This window comes from Haliotis asinina, chromosome 8, assembly GCF_037392515.1.
Source record: "Haliotis asinina isolate JCU_RB_2024 chromosome 8, JCU_Hal_asi_v2, whole genome shotgun sequence".
NCBI classification, from domain to species: domain Eukaryota; kingdom Metazoa; phylum Mollusca; class Gastropoda; order Lepetellida; family Haliotidae; genus Haliotis; species Haliotis asinina.
Window position 1 is genome coordinate 42,835,106 of NC_090287.1, and position 26,863 is coordinate 42,861,968.

At 41.5% G+C, this 26,863-nt stretch overlaps 1 protein-coding gene across 1 annotated transcript in view; it reads left to right on the top strand.

The window, feature by feature from the left end:
* Nucleotides 1–26,863, top strand: part of LOC137293532 (probable methyltransferase TARBP1) — a 46,822-nt gene that overhangs the window by 15,893 nt on the left and 4,066 nt on the right. Inside the window, exons 6-24 of the mRNA XM_067824135.1 lie at nucleotides 79–214; nucleotides 328–424; nucleotides 556–757; nucleotides 3,780–4,013; nucleotides 4,153–4,262; nucleotides 6,931–7,077; nucleotides 7,430–7,614; nucleotides 8,153–8,360; nucleotides 11,892–12,071; nucleotides 12,635–12,810; nucleotides 14,886–14,957; nucleotides 15,134–15,368; nucleotides 16,060–16,212; nucleotides 20,446–20,529; nucleotides 20,631–20,818; nucleotides 21,795–21,876; nucleotides 21,977–22,157; nucleotides 25,172–25,360; nucleotides 25,677–25,801. Coding sequence (XP_067680236.1) covers nucleotides 79–214; nucleotides 328–424; nucleotides 556–757; nucleotides 3,780–4,013; nucleotides 4,153–4,262; nucleotides 6,931–7,077; nucleotides 7,430–7,614; nucleotides 8,153–8,360; nucleotides 11,892–12,071; nucleotides 12,635–12,810; nucleotides 14,886–14,957; nucleotides 15,134–15,368; nucleotides 16,060–16,212; nucleotides 20,446–20,529; nucleotides 20,631–20,818; nucleotides 21,795–21,876; nucleotides 21,977–22,157; nucleotides 25,172–25,360; nucleotides 25,677–25,801 — 2,984 coding nt within the window. The remainder of the gene's footprint in view (nucleotides 1–78; nucleotides 215–327; nucleotides 425–555; nucleotides 758–3,779; nucleotides 4,014–4,152; nucleotides 4,263–6,930; nucleotides 7,078–7,429; nucleotides 7,615–8,152; nucleotides 8,361–11,891; nucleotides 12,072–12,634; nucleotides 12,811–14,885; nucleotides 14,958–15,133; nucleotides 15,369–16,059; nucleotides 16,213–20,445; nucleotides 20,530–20,630; nucleotides 20,819–21,794; nucleotides 21,877–21,976; nucleotides 22,158–25,171; nucleotides 25,361–25,676; nucleotides 25,802–26,863) is intronic.

Sequence of the window (26,863 nt, forward strand, 5' to 3'; positions counted from 1 at the left end):
AAAACATGTAGAAAACTGAATCGTTCTAAAACTGGACAACAAAAGCCCTAATTGTGATGTTTTCTTCTGCGTACTCAGGTGATTTCCTGACTGCTGTGTGTGAGACATTGATGTCATGTACCTGGGGATCCACACCTATGCTGTTCCTGTGTCGGGCACTGGCGAACATCCCTCCAACACCCATCCTTACTTCACGCATACTAACACTCATCAAGTAAGTTACTTACTCCTTTTGCCCTGTCATTTGTGTAAAGTTTAAGATTTCTTCATTTCTCATTGAAGCAAAAGATGAAAAGGTTTGTGTGTAACATGTTCATGTACATCCAGAGATATGTTGACAACACTGATGACGACAATGGAGCCTCTACAGAAGGGTGCTATACAGTGCTTCCTGCTCCAGGCCCTTGTACGCCTCACTGACAAGGTAGGTCCTGGGTACTTGGTCACTCTAATCATATGGCCGAAGCCAGTCATTGGAATTAGAAGTACTTTGAAAGATAGGCCAAATTCAACATCTTGCATCATCAAAATACTCTGCTTTCTTTGTCGATACAGACACAAGTAACAGTGGAGGATTTGGCATCCATCCTTGCTGTATTTGAGCGCTGTGAAAGCCTACAAAGGGGGACAACTCAGTGGGAAGAGGCTTGTGCATGGCTGCAGGAGACTGTGACCCAGACAGAGGGACAGTGGAGCAAGGCATATTTCCGCCAAGCAGTCAACAGCATGGTCAAAGACTTCCTGACTGACCCTGGAGGTACTGTTTGAAAGCACACCAATCAGTGAATGCATGTTTTGTTTTGTTCATCACTCGATAGTACTTGAAACTGTATATAAAAAGTGTTTATTTTGTTATAAGAGTCAGTCAGTTCAACACTGTTGTTCAGTATTGCCACTGTATAGCCAGAATGTTGCTGAGTGTGGCGTAAAATTAACACTAAACTCTCTACTGATTGGGATTGATAGCAATCCTATTTGTTAGTTAATTGGGTCTTGGTTTATTAAGCTGAAAATGTATGTTTGTGATCACGACAGTGTTATGATTTGTTCATATTCTGAACCCAACATATTTCTGGGTTTTATTGTATTGTGTAGTCAGGCTCAAAGATTTGTGTGCTGATGTGTCAACGTGAGATGGACATGGAATTTTGATCATCTGTATTAGTCACTACGACTGGCCCTTTCTTCATGACCATTATGTAATTTGTGATGCAGTAGTTTTGTGGTATGCCTGACACTCTCATGTGTTCATTGTTAACATGTATGAAATTCACATTGGATTATCTTTTGGTTTTCCATCTCTGCCCTTGAAATGACCTTTCTGATCAAATGAACTATTCTAAGAAAGCTACATATTTTTCCTTATCTTGGCTGATGCTTATTATGCTGATCTACTCCCTCTGTGTGAGGAGAGTGGAACATTTGAAATCCCTTGAAGTTCCCTTCTAATTGAAGCAGACGTACATTACACTCACTCATTGGGAACCTCCCTTTTCTGCCAGTATGGTCACATGACAAGCCAACAAACCATGCTTGTCACTCCACCCGACAGACAGTTGGAGTGCACTTTGGGTCTCAATGCAGCTAAGGGGACTAAGGGGATCGGGTGGTCAGACTCGCTGACTTGGTGACACATGTTTTCGGTTCCCAAGAGCGCAGATCAATGCTCTTGTGTTGATCACTGGATTGTCTGGTCCAGATTTGATTATTTACAGAAGCGGACATACAATACACTCTCTCATAGGCAACCTCCCTTTCCTGCCAGTATGGTCACGACAAGCCAACAAGCCATGCTTGTCACTCAACCCAACACAGACAATTGGAGTGCACTTTGGGTCTCAATGCAGCTAACTGCCTCCCGTACAACTGCGCCCTGTCTATCTGCCCCCTGTCATTTGTGCCCCTTGGCAAATTGCTCTCTAGGACAAGTGCCCTCCATCAAGTGATGAAAAGTGACTCCTTCATCTCTAGAATTGTTTTTATTTAACTCAGTCTTAAGATAAATATATATCAATACAACCATGTGTTGAGTTGTGATTAAGGTAACAGCTTTTTTAAGAATAACAAGTTAATTACATTACATTAACTGGCTAAAAAAAAACTGGCTTCCGTCTTGATAGGATTGTGTTGAATTATGATTTGCCTCCCCTGAAAGAAAAGACTACCGTGACAGTGCCAGAAGGCTTGCACTTGTTGTTGAAAAATACTTGAGCTAGCAACAGTGGCACGGATGTCAGAAATACATGCTCTTGACTTCAATCGCACACAAGCCTCCAGTCATCGCGAGATTGTACATCTAGAACTGGGATGGGATTTTATCACCAAAAATGGACAACCTGACAAACAGTTTCACATCCTGGCTTTATCATCCCATCCTTGGGCCACATGATACACAGGATTTATCATTATGCCCAGTCAGAGCATTGAAATTATATCTCCAGCGTATATCTATTAATCCCAATGTCTACTGGATCTGTGAAGGTCTCAGGGTAGAATAGGCCTTCAGCAGCCCATGCTTGGCATAAAAGGCGACTATGCTTCTCGTAAGAGGTGGACTAAGGGGATCGGGTGGTCAGACTCGCTGACTTGGTTGACACATGTTTTCGGTTCCCAAGAGCGCAGATCAATGCTCTTGTGTTGATCACTGGATTGTCTGGTCCAGATTTGATTATTTACAGACCGCCACCATATAGCTGGAATATTGCTGAGTGCGGCGTAAAACTAAACTCACTCACTCACTCACTCACTCACTCACTCACTCTCTACTGAGACACAACATTATCTCAGTAAGGGTGGGAGCCTAGATAAGGAGGCCCTAACAAAGCAGCAGGTCTCGAACCTCTTCGAGCCTCCAATATCAAAGTGAGAGCCTTGGCATCAACACTTGATCTACACAGAAACTGCTCATTAACAACTAAATTGGAGGGCTGCTTTTGAAAATCGAATATGGTGTTTGCCAATCACTACATACGGGACATAGGACAACACTGGCATTCACCAACTTGGGCCACTTGTTGTTGTGGTTCCACAAAGGCGCTGACCCTTTCACTAACCCTTTCATCATGCAACTTGTTGAGACCAAGATGCTCAATAGCTGAGAGTCCATGCACACGCCTTGAACAGGCTAGCCAGATTGATTATGATTATGCACTCGTAATGAAGATACTTGTACATGAAGAAGGGTCGCGACTGGTCTTGATGGGAAATCTTGACATTCTGTTGCATTGGGCACTATCAGGACTAGCAGCTGATCTATATCTCTATATATACTGGATGTGACCCCACCCCCTTTACATCTCACAGATGGTTATTGGAAGAACAGGTCCAAACTATCGCTGTTACAGTTCCCAAAAGGGGGAAGTACTGGACATACTTATATCACAGTCAACAGAAGCCAGCTTGACTCGAACCAAAGCCCTTTCTGTCAGATTCTGTAAGCATATAAGCTTGAGTCAGGATAAGGAAAAATATGTAATTTTCTGAATAAAATTGATATTTCATACGTATCCTGACTCATGACGTCAAGCCCACCCAACCGCCCCTCTCAGGCACGCTGAATTCACAGTACTTTATGTGTCAGACTTATGAGATTCAGGGAGAGTGACAAGCATGGGTGGTATAGTATGGCCGCTTCAAATTAAGTGAACTTCATGGGATTTCAAATATTCCATTACCTTCGTATAGACGGTAGAGATAAGCACAGTAAGCATGAGTCAGGATCAGTATAGAACATTGGTTTTATTCAGAAAATTACATTATGTATGAATTGTTACTTTCAGAATCAGGAATGTTCAACTCTTTGATGGTGACGAAGATTGTCCGTCTGCTTGTTATTGCCATCGATGCTGGCATCTTTAAACAAATCCAAACAGAAGATGGTGATGGACTTGACCTCATCTTAGGTCAGATCACAGATGTCATCAGAAATATTAACTCCCATCCCTATATGACAAATGTCAAGGCTGACCGTGCTGTCAGTCTTCTGGCTACCTTGGCAACGGAACACACCAGTAGTAAGTCTGATATTTTTGTACATGTTCGAGATGAAGATCAGGGATTTATGTTGTCTACTTTTGAACTTTAATAACTAGTCACTTTTGCTTTTTGGTCCTTTACCCATTAAAAGAACTACAAGGAAATTTTTCATGACAGTTTCAGAAAGTGATGGTGTGTTTGACCGGAGTGTACAGGAGGCAGTGATTGGGTGCTGGCAGGAACTGTTGGTATATATTGGAAACAGAGCTACACAAGACCTCATGGAGGTGAATTCAGTATTTTTCAGTAGAGGTCTGTCTTCAGGTACATGCATGCATTTTCTACTGCTGAAAATGTCCTGTGACAGCTTTAACAATTCTTTAATAAAAAAACAAATGATACAACTAAAACTTCATATCTACTGCAGTCACTCATGTGCTGAACATGTGGGGATCTTTAGTTCTTCCTTGTGGCTAATGGTGTGCCTAAGAATATGAATAATGTTTCCTTATCCTGACTCTTGATTATTTTTTTTTTTGTCATCTGTATGAATGATAATGGAACACTTGAATCCCTTATTCTTCCTTAGAAGAGTATGTATAAGTTCACTTACCCACAAGTTGGCTCCCTTGAACCCTTTTCCCTCCAAAATAGTCCTCTCACTTGCCATGCTTGTCACTCCCTCCTTCATTGTCCAAGCAGATGGTTAGCTGCAGGACACCACAGCTGACCCTCGACGCATTAGCCTTCACCTATGAAGACGATCAGACAGAACAGCTACAAGAAGCTTTCAAGTTGGTATTGGTCAAAAATGCTTGTTCAAGAGAGAAATTCAAGAGAGAAATTCAAGATGATCCACCTGTCTCAACTCATCTGTCCAACAGGTTATTTGGCCAGCATAGACCTACAAGACTTATATCTGCACATCCGATTCATGAGGAATCAAGAAAGTCCCTGAGATTCCTATACAGAGGTGGACAATTCCAGTGGTGCATCCAGCCATCTGCAATATCATTGGCATGATCGGCCCCATTATTATTTACACAAGTGACCAAGCCCATCATAACCCTACATCATTGAGGTCTGTGCTTTCTACCTGGATGACAGGATACAAGTTCTTGAAAAAGCCAATCAACTCAGATGGCGGCTAGACTTCACTATCAAATTGCTCGAACAACTGGGATGGCTAGGGAACTTGATGAAGTCAGAGTTGGAACCAAGCAAGATCTTCAGTTCGTGGGAATATGGTTCATCACTGCACAGAATTGTATTGTGGTCCAAGAAGATCATCGGGTCAAGATCCAAGCCATGATTCCAGAAGCAGACATGATTCAGTTACCAGTGTCTCCTCAGTCTACTCACCAGAGCACAGGACCTGACTAACAGAGGAAGACTACAATTATATCTGCTTCAAGACACCTGGACAGCACAGTCCTGACCTCTCTACCAGACATTCTCAAGATGTATCTCGAATGGTGGACTCACCAGTTGAATGTCTGTGGAGGGACCTATTTTGAAGAGCCGTTTTTTTACATGCACCTCTACGTATATGCATCACTACAAGGGTGGGGAGCACATCCTGACAAAGCGACAATGAAGTGTCATCAGGGAAGTGGTCGAAAGAAAACAACGTCTTTTCATCAGCCAGTCGGAGATGAACGCTATGATCAATGCCATACAATATTGGTGGAGCTCACTTTTCAACTGAATCCTGATGGTTCACACAGACAACTCAACACTGGCATTCTACATAAACCATCAAGGATCAACAAGGTCACCAAGTCTGCATCAGTTCATCTTCCAGAATGTGCAAGCAGATAGTCTATCTTGCCCACTTCATTCGTCACCACAGAATGGATGCTCCACCCAGAGGCGTTCTGGCTTCCTTGATAGACCTGTTTGCCACAAGGTTCAACAAAAGACTACAGACATTGGTCTCACAAGTACCATATCCTCAAGCCTCGGCAACAGATGCACTGAAATTGTCATGGGAAAAACTAAACACATACGCATTCCCGCCTCCGGTTCAACACCCTCAATTACTATTGAAGACCATGCAGACCTGAGAGATACAACTGACCTTGGTCGAACCCTACTGGCCAACAAGTTTCCAAATCGAATACAAATACTCAAAAGCAAGTCTGAAACTTAGAGGAGTGGCTGAACCTGCTCATACATCCGCACACTAAACAAGCTCACGGAAACCTGCTGACATTCCAGCTACATGTATGGACGTATCAAGGCTTCCTTGAAGAAAATAGGATACTCTGCCGGAGCAGCAAGGCAGTATCCATAGCTCTAAGCAGCTCAACTGGCAGCTGTACAGTATGCAGTTATCACAATGAAGACAAGCATCAAGCTGACAAAAGTGCCAGAACTACTTGCTCTACTTTGTTCCTTCAAACTGGAAGACCAGCAGAAGAAATTCAGACCATCAGCCTTGGATCTGTACACAAGGCACAGAGGATTCCATGGTGGTGTTTCACAAAGTGTGGTCCTCCTTTATCTGTTGACTGAAAAATCTCTACAAAGAAGTGTTTGGCAAGGTGTTTGGTTGATTCACGAAAATTGAGTGATAATAATTTTGAAACCATTCTGAAACATTCTGAACATAGCATAATATTTAGAGAATGCTGTGTAAATACTGACAACAATATGATTTTACCAGGATTATGATTCAGAAGAGGCCCACAACATCCTATGCTGGGCATAAGGGGTGTTATAATGGGTGGGGGATTGGTCAGGTGAGATGATTGTCATGGTACAGTGACAGCATTGATCGTTACTCATGTTATCTACCACTGGGCTGCTTGGTAAGAATTATTGGCAGGTTACTGTGTGTATAAATTGTATGTCTCTGACTAGACAAACCTTTTTTTCCCCAAATAGTCAATGGTGAGCCCATTATTGGATGTGTACTGCACATGCTTACCTGTACGTGCCACTGTTGTGCAGATGGCTGACTTGGCCTTGCTGGATGTGTACACAGTCTGCATAGAGAGGTGCCTGAAGTATCTACCCACAAACATGAGGGATCAATCTCTTTTCACCCTTGCCTCCACCTGTATCAGCAAGCTACAGTATCTACAGGCCTTGCCACAGGTATGTGTAGGAATGGAGAAGATGGAACAAGGAGTCAATGCACATAGTGATGAACTAGCAAGATACCCATTTGTTTGTATACTGGTGCATCAGATCCATATTCAGTGATTCCTGATGAACGAGCAAGATACCCATTTGTTTGTGTGTCTGCTGGTGTGTCAGATCCATATTCAGTGATTCCTGATGAAGGAGCAAGAATTGGCTCTGAAACGTGTAAAGAATATAAACAATTTGTTATCCATATTCATTTATGTGGAGAGTCAGATCAGGACTGTGTCTATGTGTGTGTGTGTTTGCAGTTATATTTGGAGAGTCACATCCAGATTGTGTCTATATTTGTGTGTGTTTGCAGGTGTATCTGGAGAGTCAGATCCAGATTGTGTCTTTGATGTCTCTGCTGGCTGCTTTAGCAGACATAGTAGATACTTTGCAGCCCTCAGATACAATGAGGGGCATCACTGAAACATTACTGGAATTCACAGTGTCCATGAAAATGATGCCAGGATTTGCTAAACAAGCATCAAAAACAAGTGAGAGGTAAATTGAAGGATTTTCTTGCCCATGCAATAACACTGTACATAGATCCTCATCTACTTTTCCTTATCCTGATATGCTTAATTGGTTATCCCCTCTTCCTGGCGAAGATAGTGGAACGCCTGAAATCCCTTGGAAAAAGGGATAGAAAAAGGCACAATAATCACAAATTTGTATAATGATAATATATATACAAGCCCAACACCGCATACAACACAAATTAAAACCAAAAGAAAGAAAGACTTATTGCCGTAGACGGGACCCCGGGTGCCTCCAGCTGCCCTCATTGGGCGATAGGGAAAGAGTGAAGTATCATGGCCGATCAGCTGACCATGTGCATAGGAAGGGAGGTAATACATGGGCGAGTGTGAATTTTACGTCCGCTTTTTTTAGAAGTGAACTTCAAGGGATTTCAGGTGTTCCACTACCTTTGCCATGAAGAGGAAATAAGCAATTAAGCATGAGTCAGGTTAAGTAGAAAATATCAATTTTATTCAGCAAATTACATTTCCCAATATAAAGTGAAAGATTTCAATTGCAGTGAGTCAAGGATTTCCCAGAAGGACTGGGGCAGGGTTGTATCAAGATATATCTCCAGTCAGTGGCAGTGTATGTATTTCCTTCTCAAGAGGTGCCCAGGACGACTGTCTGCTGCTGAGCTTCTGGAGACTTGTTATGATGCATTTGATGTTGGCACAAGGGACTCTGACATCCATGTTCTTCACTGTGTTCAATGTCTTCTCTCTCAAGTATGTGTATACACATTCAGGAATATGACAACCTTAGTTCCACAACACTGCTACATGGAATTGAGTAAATTCTGTCAAATACACAGATTTCCTTGTACATTGAATATGGCGCATGGCAAAGTGTACTCATACTTAAAACCATGTGCATGCACATCACTATATTAGGTGAAATTATAAATCAATGTGATGCTTAGTTTCTGTTTCATTTTAAATGCATGTTAATACCAAGTAGTATTGGGAATTTTAACCATAAATTCTATCTTTATCTACTTATCCTATCTCACATTATGCAGCTCTCCTCTTCCTCTACGACCATGTATGGAAACATGCTATGAGCTAAGTTGAATCAAATCTTAATGGCCTCTGAGGCCTGACCTCTGCCCCCACCCTGACATCAGCACCTGTCAATCATCTCCATGCTCGTGCTACATGCTCAGATGATCACATGACAATCTGTACCTGTAGTTTTCTTGTAGCTACGTTATTATGTGGACATGTGTTTCTTCTCTGACAAGCTTGGGTACTTTTCTAAGAAGATGAGTAAATCTAATCGCAATGTTTCAAAGAAACAGAAAATTGAAACAATTGTAATAGCAACTTATCTGTGGCGGACCCACATGCTCTGTTTGTTGACTTTTTTGGGCATTGCAAATGGTCACATCGTTGTCCTTTCTGTGTTGGTCTTGATGACAACGCCTTTTTGGAGTTTCATGAAGTAGCTAGTCAACATTTGGCGGACAGAGATCATGGGAGATCAGATGTGGGTCCATCATCATCGAAACAACCCAGGACGGAATGTCGGAAAAAATTCACTGTACGTCTCAAATCTCTGTCTCAGTCTCCCAATGAAGACTTTTTGGAGGAGGCTTCAGACTCGTATCTCAGTGAGAATCTTTGTTTAGGCCATGTGCATCTAGTCCTGTTCCTGTGGAAGACTCATCTCCACCTCAAATGGTAGTGTTGTCTTCATCTGATGGCCCATCTGATGCTACGTTGTAGGTAACTGGATTGCAGATTTCACACATTCCATCAATGGTAGTGTCTTATGCACCACTTGGTGTGATGCCCTGTGTGACCTACTAAGGGCTGAGTTCGGCGCATTCCACTTTGGGTGGCTGAATCTACTGTAACCTCTTGTGCAATACTTGAGTCCAGTGCAGCGCCTCGCCCGGGAGAGGTGAAGGGTGTCGGATTGGCACTTTCTGATCCTCTTCACTTGGATCTTCATAAGGACAACCACTTTCTGCCAGTGCATCGATTCCCTCTGAAGATTTGTTTACGATAGGACAAGTGCATGATGTTACATCACCACTTGTTCCCCATGTGACTTTTTCCGTTAGAGTGCCGCTTGCTTCTGGTTTGGCACTTTTAGCTAGCACATTGACTTATCCTTGTTCGGCGTTTCTAATAAGTGCGTCGCTTAACCTGAATTTTTGTTCAGACCGCTGTTTATTCCTAGTTTGGCGCTTACACACTGTATTCACACTTTTTGCATCTTAGTGTGGTTGGTTCGGTGCTTCCTCACAGCTTTCGTGGTTTGATGCTTCTTCATAGTGCCTCTGGTTCGGCGCTTACATATATCCTGCCTGCTTCGTTGGATATTTGCAACACACTTGGTGGTTCGGCACTTCCTTATAGGCACCTGGTTCAGTACTTCTTTACAGCATACCTTGGTCGACCATCATGGTGGGATGCTTTTGTAAGTTGGATACTGTCTTTGAATCACACTACCTTCGAGATCATTTGGTAGTGGATGTGGAAGGTTTCCATCACTTTGGTCCCTTGGTCCTGGTCCAGCAATTATCAGCAATTATCATCAACCTGTGTTCTCAGATGAAGCAATCTTCCTTCATGTCATGTTTGTGGCGTGACAGACTGAGAGACCAGTCTTGTGTTACATGCAGAGATGATCGACTCTCTGCTTACTGACCTCTCCTCGCCTCTGCTCAATAAAGTGTTCATTGCTGATTACCTTCATGGTTTTAGAAGCATTCGACTCCAAAGTCCTTTCTCACCTTTGGTAAGTTAGGGAAATTAGTACTGAACAATAAACTAGTTGAGCTAGCAGGCTATTCCCTCTTTCACCACCTTCCAGCGTGTGTCTGTTGGGGTTAGTTTTGAAGCAGGGACTGGCCAGATTACTAAAGTCACGTGATAAATCATGGGGTGGCGGGGTCTACTGGTCAAACTGCGACCTTTTGCTTGTCACATTATTTCAGGAACATCCACTCCCTTGATTTTGTGCTGTGCAATCCAGGGGGCTGTTTGAAGCAACCCATCACAATTGTGGAGTAGCATATCAGATTTAGTGCTTCTCCTGGCCTTCTTGTGTTATGTATTCTCACATTTGCAGTGTTGTCTGTGGTCCTCCTGCCAACTGTAGGATAATGCATAACATGAGATAGGATAAATTAAAAAATTTGGAAATTTTAACAATGAACTGTATGTTAATATACTTATCCTATCTCACACGATGAATCCCTACCCAACCTGCCCCGCATCACAGATTACTGAAAGCTCCAAGACAAGAATGACAGGTACAGATCGTCACATGATCATCTGAGCATGCAGCACGAGCATGGAGATGATTGACAGGTGCTGATGACAGGGTAGGGGCAGAGGTTGGGTGGTAAGATTTGATTCAACTTAGCTCATAGCATGTTTCCATACATGGTTGTAGAGGAAGAGGAGAGCTGCATAACGTGAGATAAGTACATAAATATACAATTTATGGTTAAAATTTCCAATACTACTTATGGTTAAAATTTCCAATACTACTTGATACTTGAAAATTTAAATGAGTTAGCCTCTGGCCATTGTTTTGCAATAGCTGTGTATGTGGGTTTTACCAAAGGGCCTATTTTGCCATATTTAGATGAGATGCTGAAATATCACCAAGAAAGTAGAATCTTTGTTGTTTCTAATTGATGCCAAACACACAGTGCTGTAGTCATTGTGTAATCTACAGTTACTGAAAGATACAAGATAACACATTCGATTTACAGCAAGAATCCACATATGGATGCAGTAACCAGGACCTTGACCTTGTTTAACATGAGCACTGTTGAAGCAGTATAAATGTTTCCACTTATGTGTTATTGTAGTCTTCTTACAATGGAAATGCCCTTAACAGACGTGTTGCCTGACACAGCTGTTGTAAACTAGACATTCCAAGCTATCAGACAATCTCAAATGCATCTTCTTCTTCTGCCTGTGGACATATTCATGTTCCCTTGACATCAGAAGCCACTGGTCATTTAATCTCATGATATGTAAATGTGTTAAGATTTGTTGACATAGTGAGGCAAAGTTTCAACCCAAAGCATCAAAGGTAGTAATTCTTTGTACAGATCGTTTCTGATAGATCAAGAACCTTTTCATCCTACATGTAGTCTGGTTGATCAAAGGGAGATATTATAGGGATACCAATTTTGGAGAATAAAATGAGGTAAGGAGCTCATTTTATTGAGATTGTCATATGCCAGATGTGCTGTTCCCAGTTTGCATGACCACTTGTTTTTCTGTTAACAGATGGTGACCACGGCACCAGATAAAGTGTGCCAGATGCTTCATGTGGCATGGGTCAAGGCCAGTGAGGAGCTACACACTGCTTCCTACTGGCGGAAACTGGCTTGTGTTGTCAAACTCTTGACTCAGACTCCATTGCTCCTGTCACTCCCTGGATCCCAGGTCAACAAGTGTCTGATGCAGGCAGGTTCATTAAACTGTTAACACAAAGTAGATTGTTGCCACAGAATGCGTGATACCATGACCTGTTTCACAAAGTACTAAGGTGATCGTAAGTCACTAAGATTTACCTTGGTAAAGGTTACTTTGTGAAATGAGTCCCAGATCAATGAGTATCTGATAGAGGCTGGTTCATTAAACTGTTAGCAGATGGGATTATTTCACACAGAATGCTTGATACCATGTCAATGAGTGTTGGAAGTAGGGTCATTAAGCTGTTATGAAATGGGATTATTGCTACAGAATGCTTGATACCAGGTCAGTGAGAGTACAGGTAGGGTAATTAAACTATCAAGAAATGGGATTATTGGCAGAACATTCTTGATACCAGATCAATGCCAGTCTGATGGGGGTAGGCTTACTGGTCACAAATGTCTGCTAGAGGTGGGAATTGTAGTTGTCAGATCTTCATATCTGCCTTTGATTATGTAAGTCATGCATGTATAGTAATTTAACCTGAAATCATTTTCTATTTTGAGCAGATGACAAGACATATATCATTATTTTGATGTGTTTGCGTTTTCTAGTACATGTCCCTGCTTTTCAAGCTGGGAGAGGAGAAGTTGGGTGTGGTCAACATGCTCATAGAACATCTTTACCCTCACCTCATCTCAGAAGATCATGGCATACAGATAGCTAACAACTTCCGCTCCATCCTAGCTGATGCATGCATGTTTGGGGGCTTACACCACAGAACAGACAGGTGACAAATTTCTACATAATTCTTACAAATATGCTAATCTAACACTTGATTGCCTTTTTCCTGAAACATGTTTCGCTGTAAGATAACAATTTCTTGTCTGAGGAATTGTGTTGACTTTCTTACTTGTGGTTCATCACACTCATTCCATGGGAGTTATCTCCCCTAAAGGAGCATGGGAAGGTCATTATTTTTTCATGTGATGGTTGCTCTGAAGCTGTTGGAGACCATATCATGGCATTAACTGATTGCCCATCCATCTTCTCCCAGAAGAGGCCCATGGCTCACGATGGAACACCTACATCATGGGCCAGGACACCAGGCAGATGCCAACATGTTGCCAGAGGAGTATCTAGGGCATACAGCTGTGGACTACTGACTTTTCTCCCTCCAGGTGCTGTAAAGAGTTCTCAGCTTGCTGGCTGGCTGTGTACAGTGTGTATTGATGGAACGGATCGCAGGAGCTTTGTTTCCCAACATCAGTAGTCAGCAGTTGGATAGCAGTTTACAACTGGATTAACCACCATTTGACAAACAGCTGGACTCTGTTACCATGTCCACAAAGCAAGTGTGTGCAACAAGCCTGATAGTTGAGCATTCCTGTGTCATTCATCCGAATTTCACAGTGTCTCATTGTCAGATGACCTACCAGTACATGTCTCAGTGTCAGATGACCTACCTGTACATCTCTCAGTGTCAGGTGACCTACCAGTACATGTCTCAGTGTCAGGTGACCCAGCTGTACATCTCTCAGTGTCAGGTGACCTACCAGTACATGTCTCAGTGTCAGATGACCTACCAGTACATCTCTCAGTGTCAGGTGACCCAGCTGTACATGTCTCAGTGTCAGATGACCTACCAGTACATGTATCAGTGTCAGGTGACCCAGCTGTACATGTCTCAGTGTCAGATGACCCAGCTGTTCATCTCTCGGTGTCAGGTGACCCAGCTGTACATGTCTGAGCATCAGGTTACCCATCTGTTCATCTCTCAGTGATAACTGGAGCAGTTAAATTTGTCTCAGTGGCCAAATGACTTTATTATCCTGCACCTTGCATTTAGTGCAAAGCACTGGATGTTGTATTAGGTTCTGTCCGTCTGAATTGGAATATCTTAAGAACTGTTGACCACATCTTTTCATATTTGGTACCTAGGTTCATCACAGTAAAACATATGTCTCAGTCAGATTTGGTGACCTTGACCTTCATTTCAAGGTCACAAGGGGACTTTAACCTTTAGCCCTTGTCAGCAAGATATCGTACACTGTATTTTCTTCATATTAGACACCAAACTTTATCTAGGGAAGGCACAGGGCCTTGTCGATTTTGATGGCCTTCACACAATTTTACTGTAACACTTCGAAGATTTCATCTTGTTAAGCTGCATGTTAAACTTGTCAGTGAGATATCTCAAGAACCGTTCATCTTCTTCATATTCAACACCAAGCTTCATCTAGTAAAGGTACAAGGCCCAGTTTACTTAATTGACCATGTTAAAGGTCATGATGACACTTTGAAGATTTGGCCTGTCAAGCTGCATGTTTAGCTTGTCAGCAAAATATCTCAAGAACTGTTCACTGGAGTTCTTCATACTCAACACCAAGCTTTATGTAGGGGAGACACAGGGCCGAGTTGATTTGGGTGACCTTCACATAATTTTCAAGGTCACAGCCACACTTTGAAGATTTCATCTTGTTAAACCGAATGTTAAGCTTATCAGCGAGATATCTCAAGAACCGTTCACTGGATCTTCTTCATAGACTTTAAGACTTCCGTGAAATGTTTTTCAGTAAGCAATTTCTCTATTACTACTTCTGTATGTTTCATACACTAAGACATTCAGGTCAAGATCAAAGTTTGTGTTGGAAATATTTGTATATTGGAACAACTATAGAGTCAGATATCAAAAGAGGTAGACTGGTCATGGTTTTCTTGACATTTAACTTCACCTTAAATTACGATTTTCACTCTCATTACTTTTTAAGTTTGAATTGATGATTTGTGGAAGGGGATTATGTCACCTTAGTGACAATGCTTGTTTTCTTTAATCTAAGCGTTACTTCATTTCCTTTATTACAGACTCATTTTGGATGTAACATTCTTTGTTCAGAAGCAAGGAAGGAAGTTGTCAGTGAATGATATTATGCCAAGGTAAGTGATGTTTTTACAGTACTGTTGTGTGGAGACTGCCTCTTGCCCATATCCTCAGTAACCAGTATCTAGTAGTAAACTCTGACTGACCTGGCTGATTTTCTGTATCTATTTGCTCAGGGGATGTCTATCCCTGTTTGACTTTGTGATTTTCTCACTCCATCTCTTTTGTTCAGATTCTCAAAAGGTGATGGCATTGTTCGTGTTTTTGCCATCAATTTTCTGTCACATTTGGACCCGAATGAACCATCTCATACAGAGTTTGCCCAGGAATTAATCCTTGACCTCTGTGCCCGGCATGATGCAGTGATGGAGTTGGCAGAGTACCGTCAGTTCAACAACTCCCTCTGTCACCGCCAGAAGAACAGGATCTTTCAGGCAATTTGTGTACTGGAACCATTCATAAAACAGGTCAGCTCTTGTCAAAATATTGCTAAAATGTGGTTATAGATCATTCTCTAGCTTGTAATTTTACACCCCAGTAGGACGTTGTTGAATGCGTTATTTCCACCACCACTGGCATCACAGATTGTTTTCTCTGCCGAATCCAGACATATAGCTCTCATATGACACCTGTGTAGTTGTGTTGCAGGTAGACAGCTTCCATACACTTTTAAGTTTGTCTGGTGATGCATGGTGTATAACTGTCCTATGATACCTGTGTGGGTGTGTTGCAGGGAGATAGTCTCCAGACACTGTGGAAGTTTGTAGGTGATGCTTGGTATATAACTGTCATATGATACCTGTGTGGGTGTGTTGCAGGGAGATAGTCTCCAGACAATGTGGAAGTCTGTAGGTGATGCTTGGTATATAACTGTCCTATGATACCTGTGTGGGTGTGTTGCAGGGAGATAGTCTCCAGACACTGTGGAAGTTTGTAGGTGATGCTTGGTATATAACTGTCATATGATACCTGTGTGGTTGTGTTGCAGGGAGATAGTCTCCAGACACTGTGGAAGTTTGTAGGTGATGCTTGGTATATAACTGTCCTATGATACCTGTGTGGTTGTGTTGCAGGGAGATAGTCTCCAGACACTGTGGAAGTTTGTAGGTGATGCTTGGTATATAACTGTCATATGATACCTGTGTGGTTGTGTTGCAGGGAGACAGTCTCCAGACACTGTGGAAGTTTGTCTGGCGTATCCTGGTGTATGAGCCACATGCATCTGTGCGACACATGCAGGAATGGATTTTGATGCGGTTAGTGCTGAGGTTCCCCGACATGGTGGGACAACTGTGGGAGCACTTCCATCAGGTAATGAACACTTGAAAATGATTTATAGAATTTATGGAAATGAATCAAATAGAAAGTCCTTTGCCAAATTGAGGGTATGTACAAGAAAACTTGGTAGCAGCACACTTGCACATACAAATCTTAATTATTATAGTCTTACAAACCTTTGCAGAAGGTCGCGTCAGCTAAAGTTTTAACAACCTATGGTCGTCCAGTCAAAGAGCCAGTATTTAGGGTTTGGCAGGTCTTACAAAATGGATTTTCTCTTCCCTACTGAGACTGATCTATCAACAAATGAAAAATCAAAACAGTCGCATGCTGTTTTGTTTGTGTTTGCTTAACTGTTTTCAAGTTTTGCATAGGATATTCGTACAGAGGTCCAAGGGACATAACTCTCTGGGGTTAGCTTGAAGTAATGTTTAGCCTATAGAGAATGGGAGAGTTGATTTAATGCAACATTGCATTAATTCATTTGAACTTTTTAATTTAATACTGCAATCTAAATACATAATTTGGGGGGAATAAATTATATGATAGCTTCCCTCAGGGATGATAGTATTACTGAATGGAATGTTTTGTTTATTTTTAGAGAAGTGTGTTGTGTTATAGTGCCTTTAACAAAATGTTGAACCATTGTCAAGATATATCAGAAATGTACAACACATTGTACCTTCCAAGTTATGAAAAGGTCACGTTTTTGTTTTTTTTCACAAAATGATTGCTTTGATGATAGCATTTTACTTGTTCTTATTTATAATATCACAGTTCAGGAATGGTACATTTGACACTGCAGCTGGATAAATACCTGACACACAGTATTGAAGTAGGAATATGATGCATTAATAATTTTGACTCAGATTTAGCAACAAAATTATTTAGAAAATTGAAATACTCATTTTCATGTATATTTTTTAATAAACGTTTACTTGTATCCATTTATGGCAGCTTTTAAGTTAAAACAGCTAAATACATACTTCTTGTTTGGTGTCTAAAAGTAACATGCTTTCAAAATGCAGAAATTTGAGGAATTGTGCAGCAGCAACAAGAGGAAAATAAAGAAAAATATATAATGTTATGAAAGCAGTTATTATTTTTCCTTATCCTGACTCATGCTTATTATGCTTGTCTCCTTCTTCAATCCGAACATAGTGGAACACTTGAATCCCTTGAAGTTCACTGTCCTCTTCACTGAAGAGGAAGTAAAGTCAACACTAATCCACGAGTAGCCTCCCTTTAGCCCATGCATTGGCGCATAAATAGGTCACATGACTGGCTATGAGAGCTAGTTCATGGACATTTCTGTCAAGACTGATCTTTATACCAGCTGATGAATACATGAGACCTTAGACATCAGGAGGAGGAGGATCACAGATTATCACAAGGATAACACAAGCACTCACAACAACAAAACTTGGATTTGAGTACTTTATCACCAGTTAGCCAACCATCCCTTCTTATAGATGTCCCAAGCGTGGTGGCACATAGCCATGGCATGACATCAGCAAAGAAAGCATAATGATCTTAAAAATGTCATGGTAAATTAACCAGCAACTCAGATTGATAATCATCAATGTGTTTGGGACCTGTGCAGCAGGCCGTGCCAAGCCGCCCAACCTGTTATAGGGTTTACATTAGCAAACCAGCGAACACAGGGACAGCATTAAGATGTAAATCTAGATGTGTATCTAGGAGTTGGGAAGTAGTATCATCTGTTATCTGTGGCCAAGTTTCAGGCTATGAAAGTAGTCAAGAGACACATGATGGCAGTGGGTTCCTACATAAAGAGGGTTGTTAACCAATCAGACAATGATTAATTCCACAGCCCAGGATGTCTGATTCAAAAAAGGTCTTCAAGCCTAAGTTAAAATGGGAGAACGTATTCTCAGTAGACCTCAACTGAAAAGAGATATTTTAGAAACCACTACAGACAATGCCAGATACAAAGCTTTGGTGGTTTCAATTAAGAATACTACATAGTTCGCTATGTGCCATGATTAGTATGGCTTCTAGAAACAAGTGTTCCTTTTGTGGGGATTTTCCTCAAACTCTTGTTCATTTACTGTGAGACATCCAGATAAACGGGCATCAAATATAGGGAAACCTCATATTGTGGTCAATTCTCAATAAAAAAACAACAACACAAGGTCTGTTTATCCACATCAATGACCAATCAGCAGAGTATTAGGGGTGATTAGTAGGCCTATCTGACACTGAGTGAATTGTAATTAACAAATCAAAACGACCATGCTGTTTTGGAAGTGATTTTAACCCAGAAGTGTATGTTCACTACTGTTTCTACAACAAAGCCTGGATGACGGAAATCCAGATAACCCGATATTCAGTTCTCCAGGTAATGTGTACGCAAAAACAAATGTGTCCAGATATCTGGGGGTCTCACAGTATTTTGGGAATGCAGTTATGTCCAAACTTTGTTGAGGTCACTATCAGACTTGTTAGTTGAAAAATGTTCTCATGTATGTAACTTAACCTTCAGAGCTTGTTACTTTTGGTTACAACGACAGTTTTCTCTTTAATGAGGTGTTCGACCTCATTAGCCCCCGCCATGTGTGGACCCATCTGTCCATCCATCCATCCATATGTACAAATTGGAATATCTTAACAACTATTGACTAGATTCTTTCATATTTGGTACCTAGATTCATCACAGTATATGAAAGGTGACAGGTTTGGTTTCAAGGTATCATTGCAACTTGAACATTTTACCCTTGTCAGCAAGATATCTCAAGCCATTCACTACATTTTCTTCATAATCGACACCAAGCTTTACCTAGGGAAGGAACAGGGAGCAGTTGATTTTGGTGACCTTCACAAAATTTTCAGCGTCATGGCGACACATTGCAGATTTCCTCATGTTAAGCTACAAGATTCCTCAAGAACCATTCACTGGATTTTCACCAAGCTTCGTCTAGGGATGGTGCAGTTCCCAGTCGATTTGGATGACCTTCACATAATTTTCACATTGCAACTCTGACGATTTGAGTATGTTAACCGGAATTGTCAGCTAGATATTTCAAGTACATTTCACTGCATTTTCTTCATAGACTTTTAAGACTTCACTTGAATGTTTATCAATATGCAATTTCTTTAGCACTGTTTTTTTTTTATATTTCATACTCAGTGACGTTCATGTCAAGGTCAAAGTAAATCTTGAAAATATTTGTGTGTTTAAAAGTAAAAGAACAAGATATCAAGGAAGGCTGACTGGTCATATTTTTGTTGACATTTAACTTTATTACTTTTTAAGTTTGATTTGATAATTTGTGGTGGGGGATTATATCACCTAAGCGATAATGCTTGTTTTGTTACTAGCAAAGTTCCATGTTTATAAATGCAAACTTGCTTCTTCCACACCAAATATTACTTGTTTTAAGAGACTGTTGAGTGATAGATACAAGATTGAGGAAGCAAGATATTTTTCTAAAATTGAAAACAATAAATTTTATCAATAACGGATGTTGTATCATGCTCCTGTAGATCAGTGGTACACTACCAGCCATTGGTATAACCCAATATTAAACTTCTCACACAAATCTATTACTATATGCTTCATGTCATTTGCAACTATTCAGTCACAGTGAATGTGTTAGTCAATGCAGTGTGTTTGTCAAATGTCTTTAAGAAAAACCCAAAATACAGAAGCCAGTTGCTTCAATCTTTTTTTTCCATTTTTCTCATCAGTGGGACTGTTGCCTCCCTGGGCTGGAGCCCCAGTTTGTTACACAATCACAATTCATTGATTGCCAGCTACCCCCCAAGAGAGGCCATCAAGTGACTATCAAACACATATTTCTGAAGCTGCATCCATAGTATTGTCGCCTAAGCTGAGTTTTTTGTCCTCTTGACTGGATTATCATGGTTTTTAGTCACAGTAGAGCATGGATGGATGGGCCCACACTGCTGGTGCTTCCTCTTTACCTCTAGCTCCTTCCATATTACTCAAGTTAAGTAACACAGAGTAGCATCACTAGGGCTTGGTGGCTGTGTTTAACAGAGGTGTGCTTGGAAACTGCTCTTTATCCAGACAAATGAATGCATTTCCTGTTTTACTTGAAAGAGATTGAAAACAGTAATGCAGGATATAAATTCCATATAGATTATATTAGATCTGAATAATTCTTGGAAGATTGTTTTTCTCTTTTTTCTTTTCCATTATGATTCACTTGCATATTGTGTAAGATATATTGATGTAGAGCAATGTGATGACCGATATATAATTATGCTGATATGTTGTAGTTCAACGACAAGAGGAATCTCAGTCTGTGTTCTCTAATGCACATTATATCACGATGTGGACCTCACCTTCCTACACAGTTACAAGTAAGTGTCACTGCTTGATTCTGGAAGAAATATGTGAAGTATTTTGTGGTACTGTTAACTGTTCATGTGTGTGATATGTGACAATCATGCTTGTGTTGCAGAATGACTTCTATGACCAGGCCTTGTCACATCTGTTGCCATGGTGTATGGCCCATCACTTCAACACCCGTGTACATGCTCAGGCCAGCCTTACCACCCTCTGGAGCCAGTGTCATGATCTTCAGCTGCACCACCTCATCCAACAACATTCTATCATCAATAACATAGTCACATTCCAGAAGGACAACAAGTGAGTGTCCCATACACTCACCTGGTCCTCACTGTCCAACTGTGTACAGACAACCAGTGCCCATCCCCTCACCTGTTCCATAATGTGTAACTATATGCCCATCCTTCACCTGGTCTACAGTATCTAACTGTGTACAGACAACCAGTGCCCATCCCCTCACCTGTTCCATAATGTGTAACTATATGCCCATCCTTCACCTGGTCTACAGTATCTAACTGTGTACAGACAACCAGTGCCCATCCCCTCACCTGTTCTGTAGTGTGTAACTATATGCCCATCCTTCACCTGGTCTACAGTATCTAACTGTGTACAGACAACCAGTGCCCATCCCCTCACCTGTTCTGTAGTGTGTAACTATATGCCCATCCTTCACCTGGTCTACAGTATCTAACTGTGTACAGACAACCAGTGCCCATCCCCTCACCTGTTCCATAATGTGTAACTATATGCCCATCCTTCACCTGGTCTACAGTATCTAACTGTGTACAGACAACCAGTGCCCATCCCCTCACCTGTTCCATAATGTGTAACTATATGCCCATCCTTCACCTGGTCTACAGTATCTAGCTGTGTACAGACAACCACAATGCCCATCCCCTCACCTGTTCTGTAGTGTGTAACTATATGCCCATCCTTCGCCTGGTCTACAGTATCTAACTGTGTACAGACAACCAGTGCTTGTTGCCACATACCTGGTCCAGTGTCTGTGTACAGACAACCAGTGTTCATCCCCTCACTTGGTCCTCAGTGTCTAACTGTGTACAGGCAACCAGTGCCCATCCCCTCACCAGGTCCATGGTGTTTAACTATATGCAGTCAACCACTGCCTATCCCTCACCTTGGTCCGACGTGTGTAACTGTGAACAGGCAACCAGTTTATGTCTTGATTGTGAGTGGTGAACATGGTCGCACTCAGAGCAAGGGATGGATCCAAGAATCCTTCATGGATTCTAATGTCAGTTTCTTTCTCTTTCAGCAACTCTACCAAAAACTTGGAGAAGTTGATTGGGAACTATTTCTACCAGACATTTGACTTTGTGGCTGACTACAGCATGGAGGTAAGTGTCCAGCGGCATGAGCCTGCACAACATCCTAGTTATGGAGGAATACTCCTTTCAGCCAGGTAACTTGCAATGAGGATCAACTTTTCTGTTGCAGACAATATTTCTGACCTTACCAAGGTTGTCCTGTTTAATCGATGAAGAATGGCTGCATCCGGATACCTTCCAACTCTGGGACACAGTCGAATCACGAGACTTGCATCGATGTCTGCCTCTGTACAATGTATCTTCCAGACTAAGAAAATGTGCTCCAGGGCCATGGAAAATAAAACCACCTGGTTAGTGTGCATGATGAGACAGCCAAAATAGAAGTTCATCCATACATTCAAAACACGCAAACACACACAAGAAAACATGAAAAGCTCAAGGCATGCATTCAGCCAACACATGTTAAAGTTATTTTATAACCACACTCAACATTCACACTCCATGTCCACATTGAACACATCCATGCCCACATTCAAGTCTTATTCCAAAGCAATTTCAGAGCAGCACCAAACTGCACGAGGATGCTTCTCTGTAAACACTGATGCTAGCCACAAGGTGTAAGAGTCAACAGGATTGAGCACATTTCTGACTGTTTTCCTGTCATATAGTTTTGAAATAGTCTACTCATAGTATTGTTATGAATACATTCTCCTAAAAGCCTTTTCCCTCAAACTTATATCTGAATCCACAGGTTCAGCTTGAATAACAAAAATTGAATGAAAAGTGGATATATTAGTCCTAGGCCAAATGCTAGAAAAGTCCCTATCTTTTAGGATCTCTCAGCAGCAGTAAACACATTATTCAGTAATTAGTATCCCACCTTCCAAAAATTCTTGTTGATGTGGAACTAGCTACAGGAGGTATTAGGTTACTAAAAACTAACTGGGTTCAGTCCACTGTTGAAACAGTGTCCACATGCTCATAAACAAACTGCTTGAGAATTGATCACATTGTCTAATGTGTGGTGACAAGCACTGGTGTTCAACATGGTCAAGATATGCAGTATGGGTGATAAGGCTGGGTGTATCATATTACCTGATTTTCATCTCTACATTTGGCCTAGGAGTATATGTGTTGTCTTTCTTCCCTTTCCTCAGTAGCTATCGCCAGTTTTTCCTGTGGTGCATATGATCTATGTGTTAGCTTGGGTTGTTTTTCATATTTTGTTAAAGATATATTTCAAAGGTTTGGCTTTTTTTGGTTTGCTATCGTTGGTAATTCTACGGGCTCGGAATACATATCATTATGAAAACATTGCTCAGCCTGTGAAAAATAGGTGCCCCCCTCTGGATCCACTAGGAGGTTAGTGGGAGTGTGAAGACACGCTTTGCTCTTTTGTCTCCCGTTGTTATGGTGGTCATCTGCTGTCTCCATCAGCTTTTGAGAAGTATGCTCTGGTTGTTAAGAAAGGTGAGGAAAATAAAGATGAAACTATTCTCCACGACTCCAGTCCAGATGACTGCAGACACCAAGATGATCATAGACAATCAGTCAGACTCAGTTCCATCCCTCCTGTCCTATCTGATCCTGGCATGCTCCATTGGTCTACTCTTCTGGCTGAAAACCCAAGTTGTAAGTGAGGAAACCTTGTGAATGACTCTGAAGCCTGTTGGTGTTTTCTTAGCATATAGAAATTCAGTGCTGTCTCAAGAAATGAGCAGTGTTCATGATCTCACTCCTCTTCAGCCAAGTTTGAGCTTAGCTGAGGTATATGTTGAGATGCAGGGCATGGACCATGACTTTGATCTTATGAACTAATAGTGATCATTGATAGTTATTGCTCATGCAAGTGTTCATCAAGTAGAAGTCACTGACCATGTGGTCTGTAGGAGGATATTATGTTTGTTTGTTGTTTAACACCACACTCAACAAAGTTGCCACAAACATTGCAATCAGCATATGAACAAAAGAGAACCTCCAGGATGCAGAGACAACATCTCAGGCCGATATGCCCTACATTCCAAGATACAACTATTAATGGATGTTCTCTCAATTATTCCAAGCATTTTACAGACACTTTGGAGAATCTGGATTTTACACCTATGCAGTTGAGAATGGAATCATCAGATCACAGTTCAGCTCATACAGACAAGTTGGTTGCACTAAATAATGTATTCATAGACTCAGTGCCATCTGTACCTGATCATGAGGACTTGGGAAATTTAGCAGCCTTAGGGTTATATCAGACATTTCCCAGTCAAATCACCTTCTCTTGATAAAGGTTTGCTGGAACATTTATCCATTAAGGAAGTGACAATCAGCAATTTAGTGTGAGTTTGTGTAAAGTGTTTGGCTTATAAAGAGTATTCAGTGACCAAACTATTAAGTTGTATAGGGAATATTTCAGATGATGCTTCCTTTAACTATTGAGTTGTATAGGGAATATTTCAGATGATGCTTCCTTTAACTATTGAGTTGTATAGGGAATAATTCAGATGATGCTTCCTTTAACTATTGAGTTGTAACGGGAATAATTCAGATGATGCTTCCTTTAACTAATGAAGCTGATGTAGTGGATGATCCATGAACCATTGAGATGTTGATTGCAGGAGATACTATTCATGCGATCCAGGTTCACAACAATCAACCTCAGGTTGGAGTTTGTAATTCTTTTAATTTGCCAGTTGGCCGTCAGGGTCTGCTTGGAATCCAACGGGTATTGATAATTTGCCTGCCTGACCTCTGTGGAGTCATCAATCAAGTGTTAGAGTGATGCACTGGGGGCCCACCTAGCCTCTGTGGAGTCATCAGTCAAGTATTAGAGGGATGCACTGTGGGCCCACCTAGCCTCTGTGGAGTCATCAATCAAGTGTTAGAGGGATGCACTGTGGGCCCACCTAGCCTCTGTGGAGTCATCAATCAAGTGTTAGAGGGATGCACTGTGGGCCCACCTAGCCTCTGTGGAGTCATCAATCAAGTGTTAGAGGGATGTACTCTGGACATATTCCAAAGAAGGAACACTAGCAACAATGATAATAATTGTTATAATACTGCCACTAACACTTGATGTAAAGGCCCATCCATCCTTCCCCAAGATATTTCAGAGGGCGCCTCCTTTTATGGTACCCAAGGAAAAGTTATAATGTTTCCAGCACTTTAACTGAGGGAAGATAACTGCAGATACCTCTTGGAATACAACTAGGTATAAAGACAATACAATAGACTTTATAGACAAATTTTACTCCAACTACACATGTCGAATCAGAAACAGATTTCAGAGGAAAGGCAATCAAGTGTTAGACGTAGTATTCTAGGAATACTTGTTGATTATGTTCCAATATTTTGTCTCATTCATTATTGGCAGTATCAGACACTGATGGTGCAGATGGAGAGGTAACGGAGGGCAATGTACAGAAGAAGATAATGCCATGGCGTTTGATGACTCCTGATGAAGATTCCCACCCAGACAATGAGATGAATGTGAAAAAAGTTCACAAAGCTGGAGGGCTTGTCTTGATCACTTCACTCATTGACAAGCTGCCCAACCTCGGAGGTAAGCTGACCAGTGCCCTCTTGTTCCCGTGTTCACTTCATGATTATGACATGTTACTAAGATGATTTTAATGGCTTTCTGTGCCCTTTTGTCTAGGATTTTTCAAAGAAATATATTATCCAGAATTAAGAGTCTAGACAAATTAAGAAAAAATACATTGCTAAAGAAAGTGAGCAAGGTCACCTTTTACATTAAATATATGTGATGTACCTGAATAAGTACCTAATCTCAACACCAGATCTGAGGGCCCACCAGAGGATGGAAAATGTGATATATGTGTCATGATATATGTTTGAGAAAACTTAATATTCCATAGGTCTGTGTCGTACAAGTGAGATCTTCGGAGTATCAGAGTTCATTATTGGGAATCTGGCTTTCATTGAGGACCGAACCTTCCAGTCACTTAGTGTTACAGCACACAAGTGGATTCCTATCACTGAGGTACAACTGACAGTTCTATGATAGATATAGGTCACTATTGAACCACTGACTGCCTATATTGTAGATATGGGTCACTTTTGAACCACTGACTGCCTTTATTGTAGATACAGGTCAAAGTGGTAACACTGATGGCTCCATGGTAGATATAGGTCACAGTGTTATCACTGACAGCTCCATGGTAGATATAGGTCACTGTGGTAACACTGACAGCTCCATGGTAGATATAGGTCACTATTGAACCACTGGCTGCTTACATTGTAGATAAAGGTCCCTGCGCTACCACTGGCTGCCTTTATTGTAGATACAGGTCAAAGTGGTATCACTGACAGCTCCATGGTAGATAAAGGTCACTATGGTATCACTGACAGCTCCATGGTAGATATGGGGCGGTGGGGTAGCCTAGTGGTTAAAGTGTTCGCTCGTCACGCCAAAGACCCGGGTTCGATTCCCCACATGGGTACAATGTGTGAGGCCCATTTTCTGGTGTCCCCCGCCCGTGATATCGCTGGAATTTTGCTAAAAGCAGTGTAAAACCAAACTCACTCACTCACTCACTCCATGGTAGATGTATGTCACTGTGGTATCACTGAAAGCTCCATGGTAGATATAGGTCACAGTGGTATCACCAACAGCTCCATGGTAGATATAGGTCACTGTTGTATCACTGACAGCTCCATAGTAGATATAGGTCACTGTGGTAACACTGACAGCTCCATGGTAGATATAGGTCATTGTGGTATTACTGGCAGCTCCATGGTAGATATAGGTCACTATTGAACCACTGGCTGCCTATATTGTAGATAAAGGTCCCTGCGGTACCACTGGCTGCCTATATTGTAGATACAGGTCACAGTGGTAACACTGACAGCTCCATGGTAGATATAGGTCACAGTGGTAACACTGACAGCTCCATGGTAGATATAGGTCACTGTGGTAACACTGACAGCTCCATGGTAGATATAGGCCATTGTGGTATTACTGGCAGCTCAGTGGTAGATATAGGTCACTATTGAACCACTGGCTGCTTACATTGTAGATAAAGGTCCCTGCGGTACCACTGGC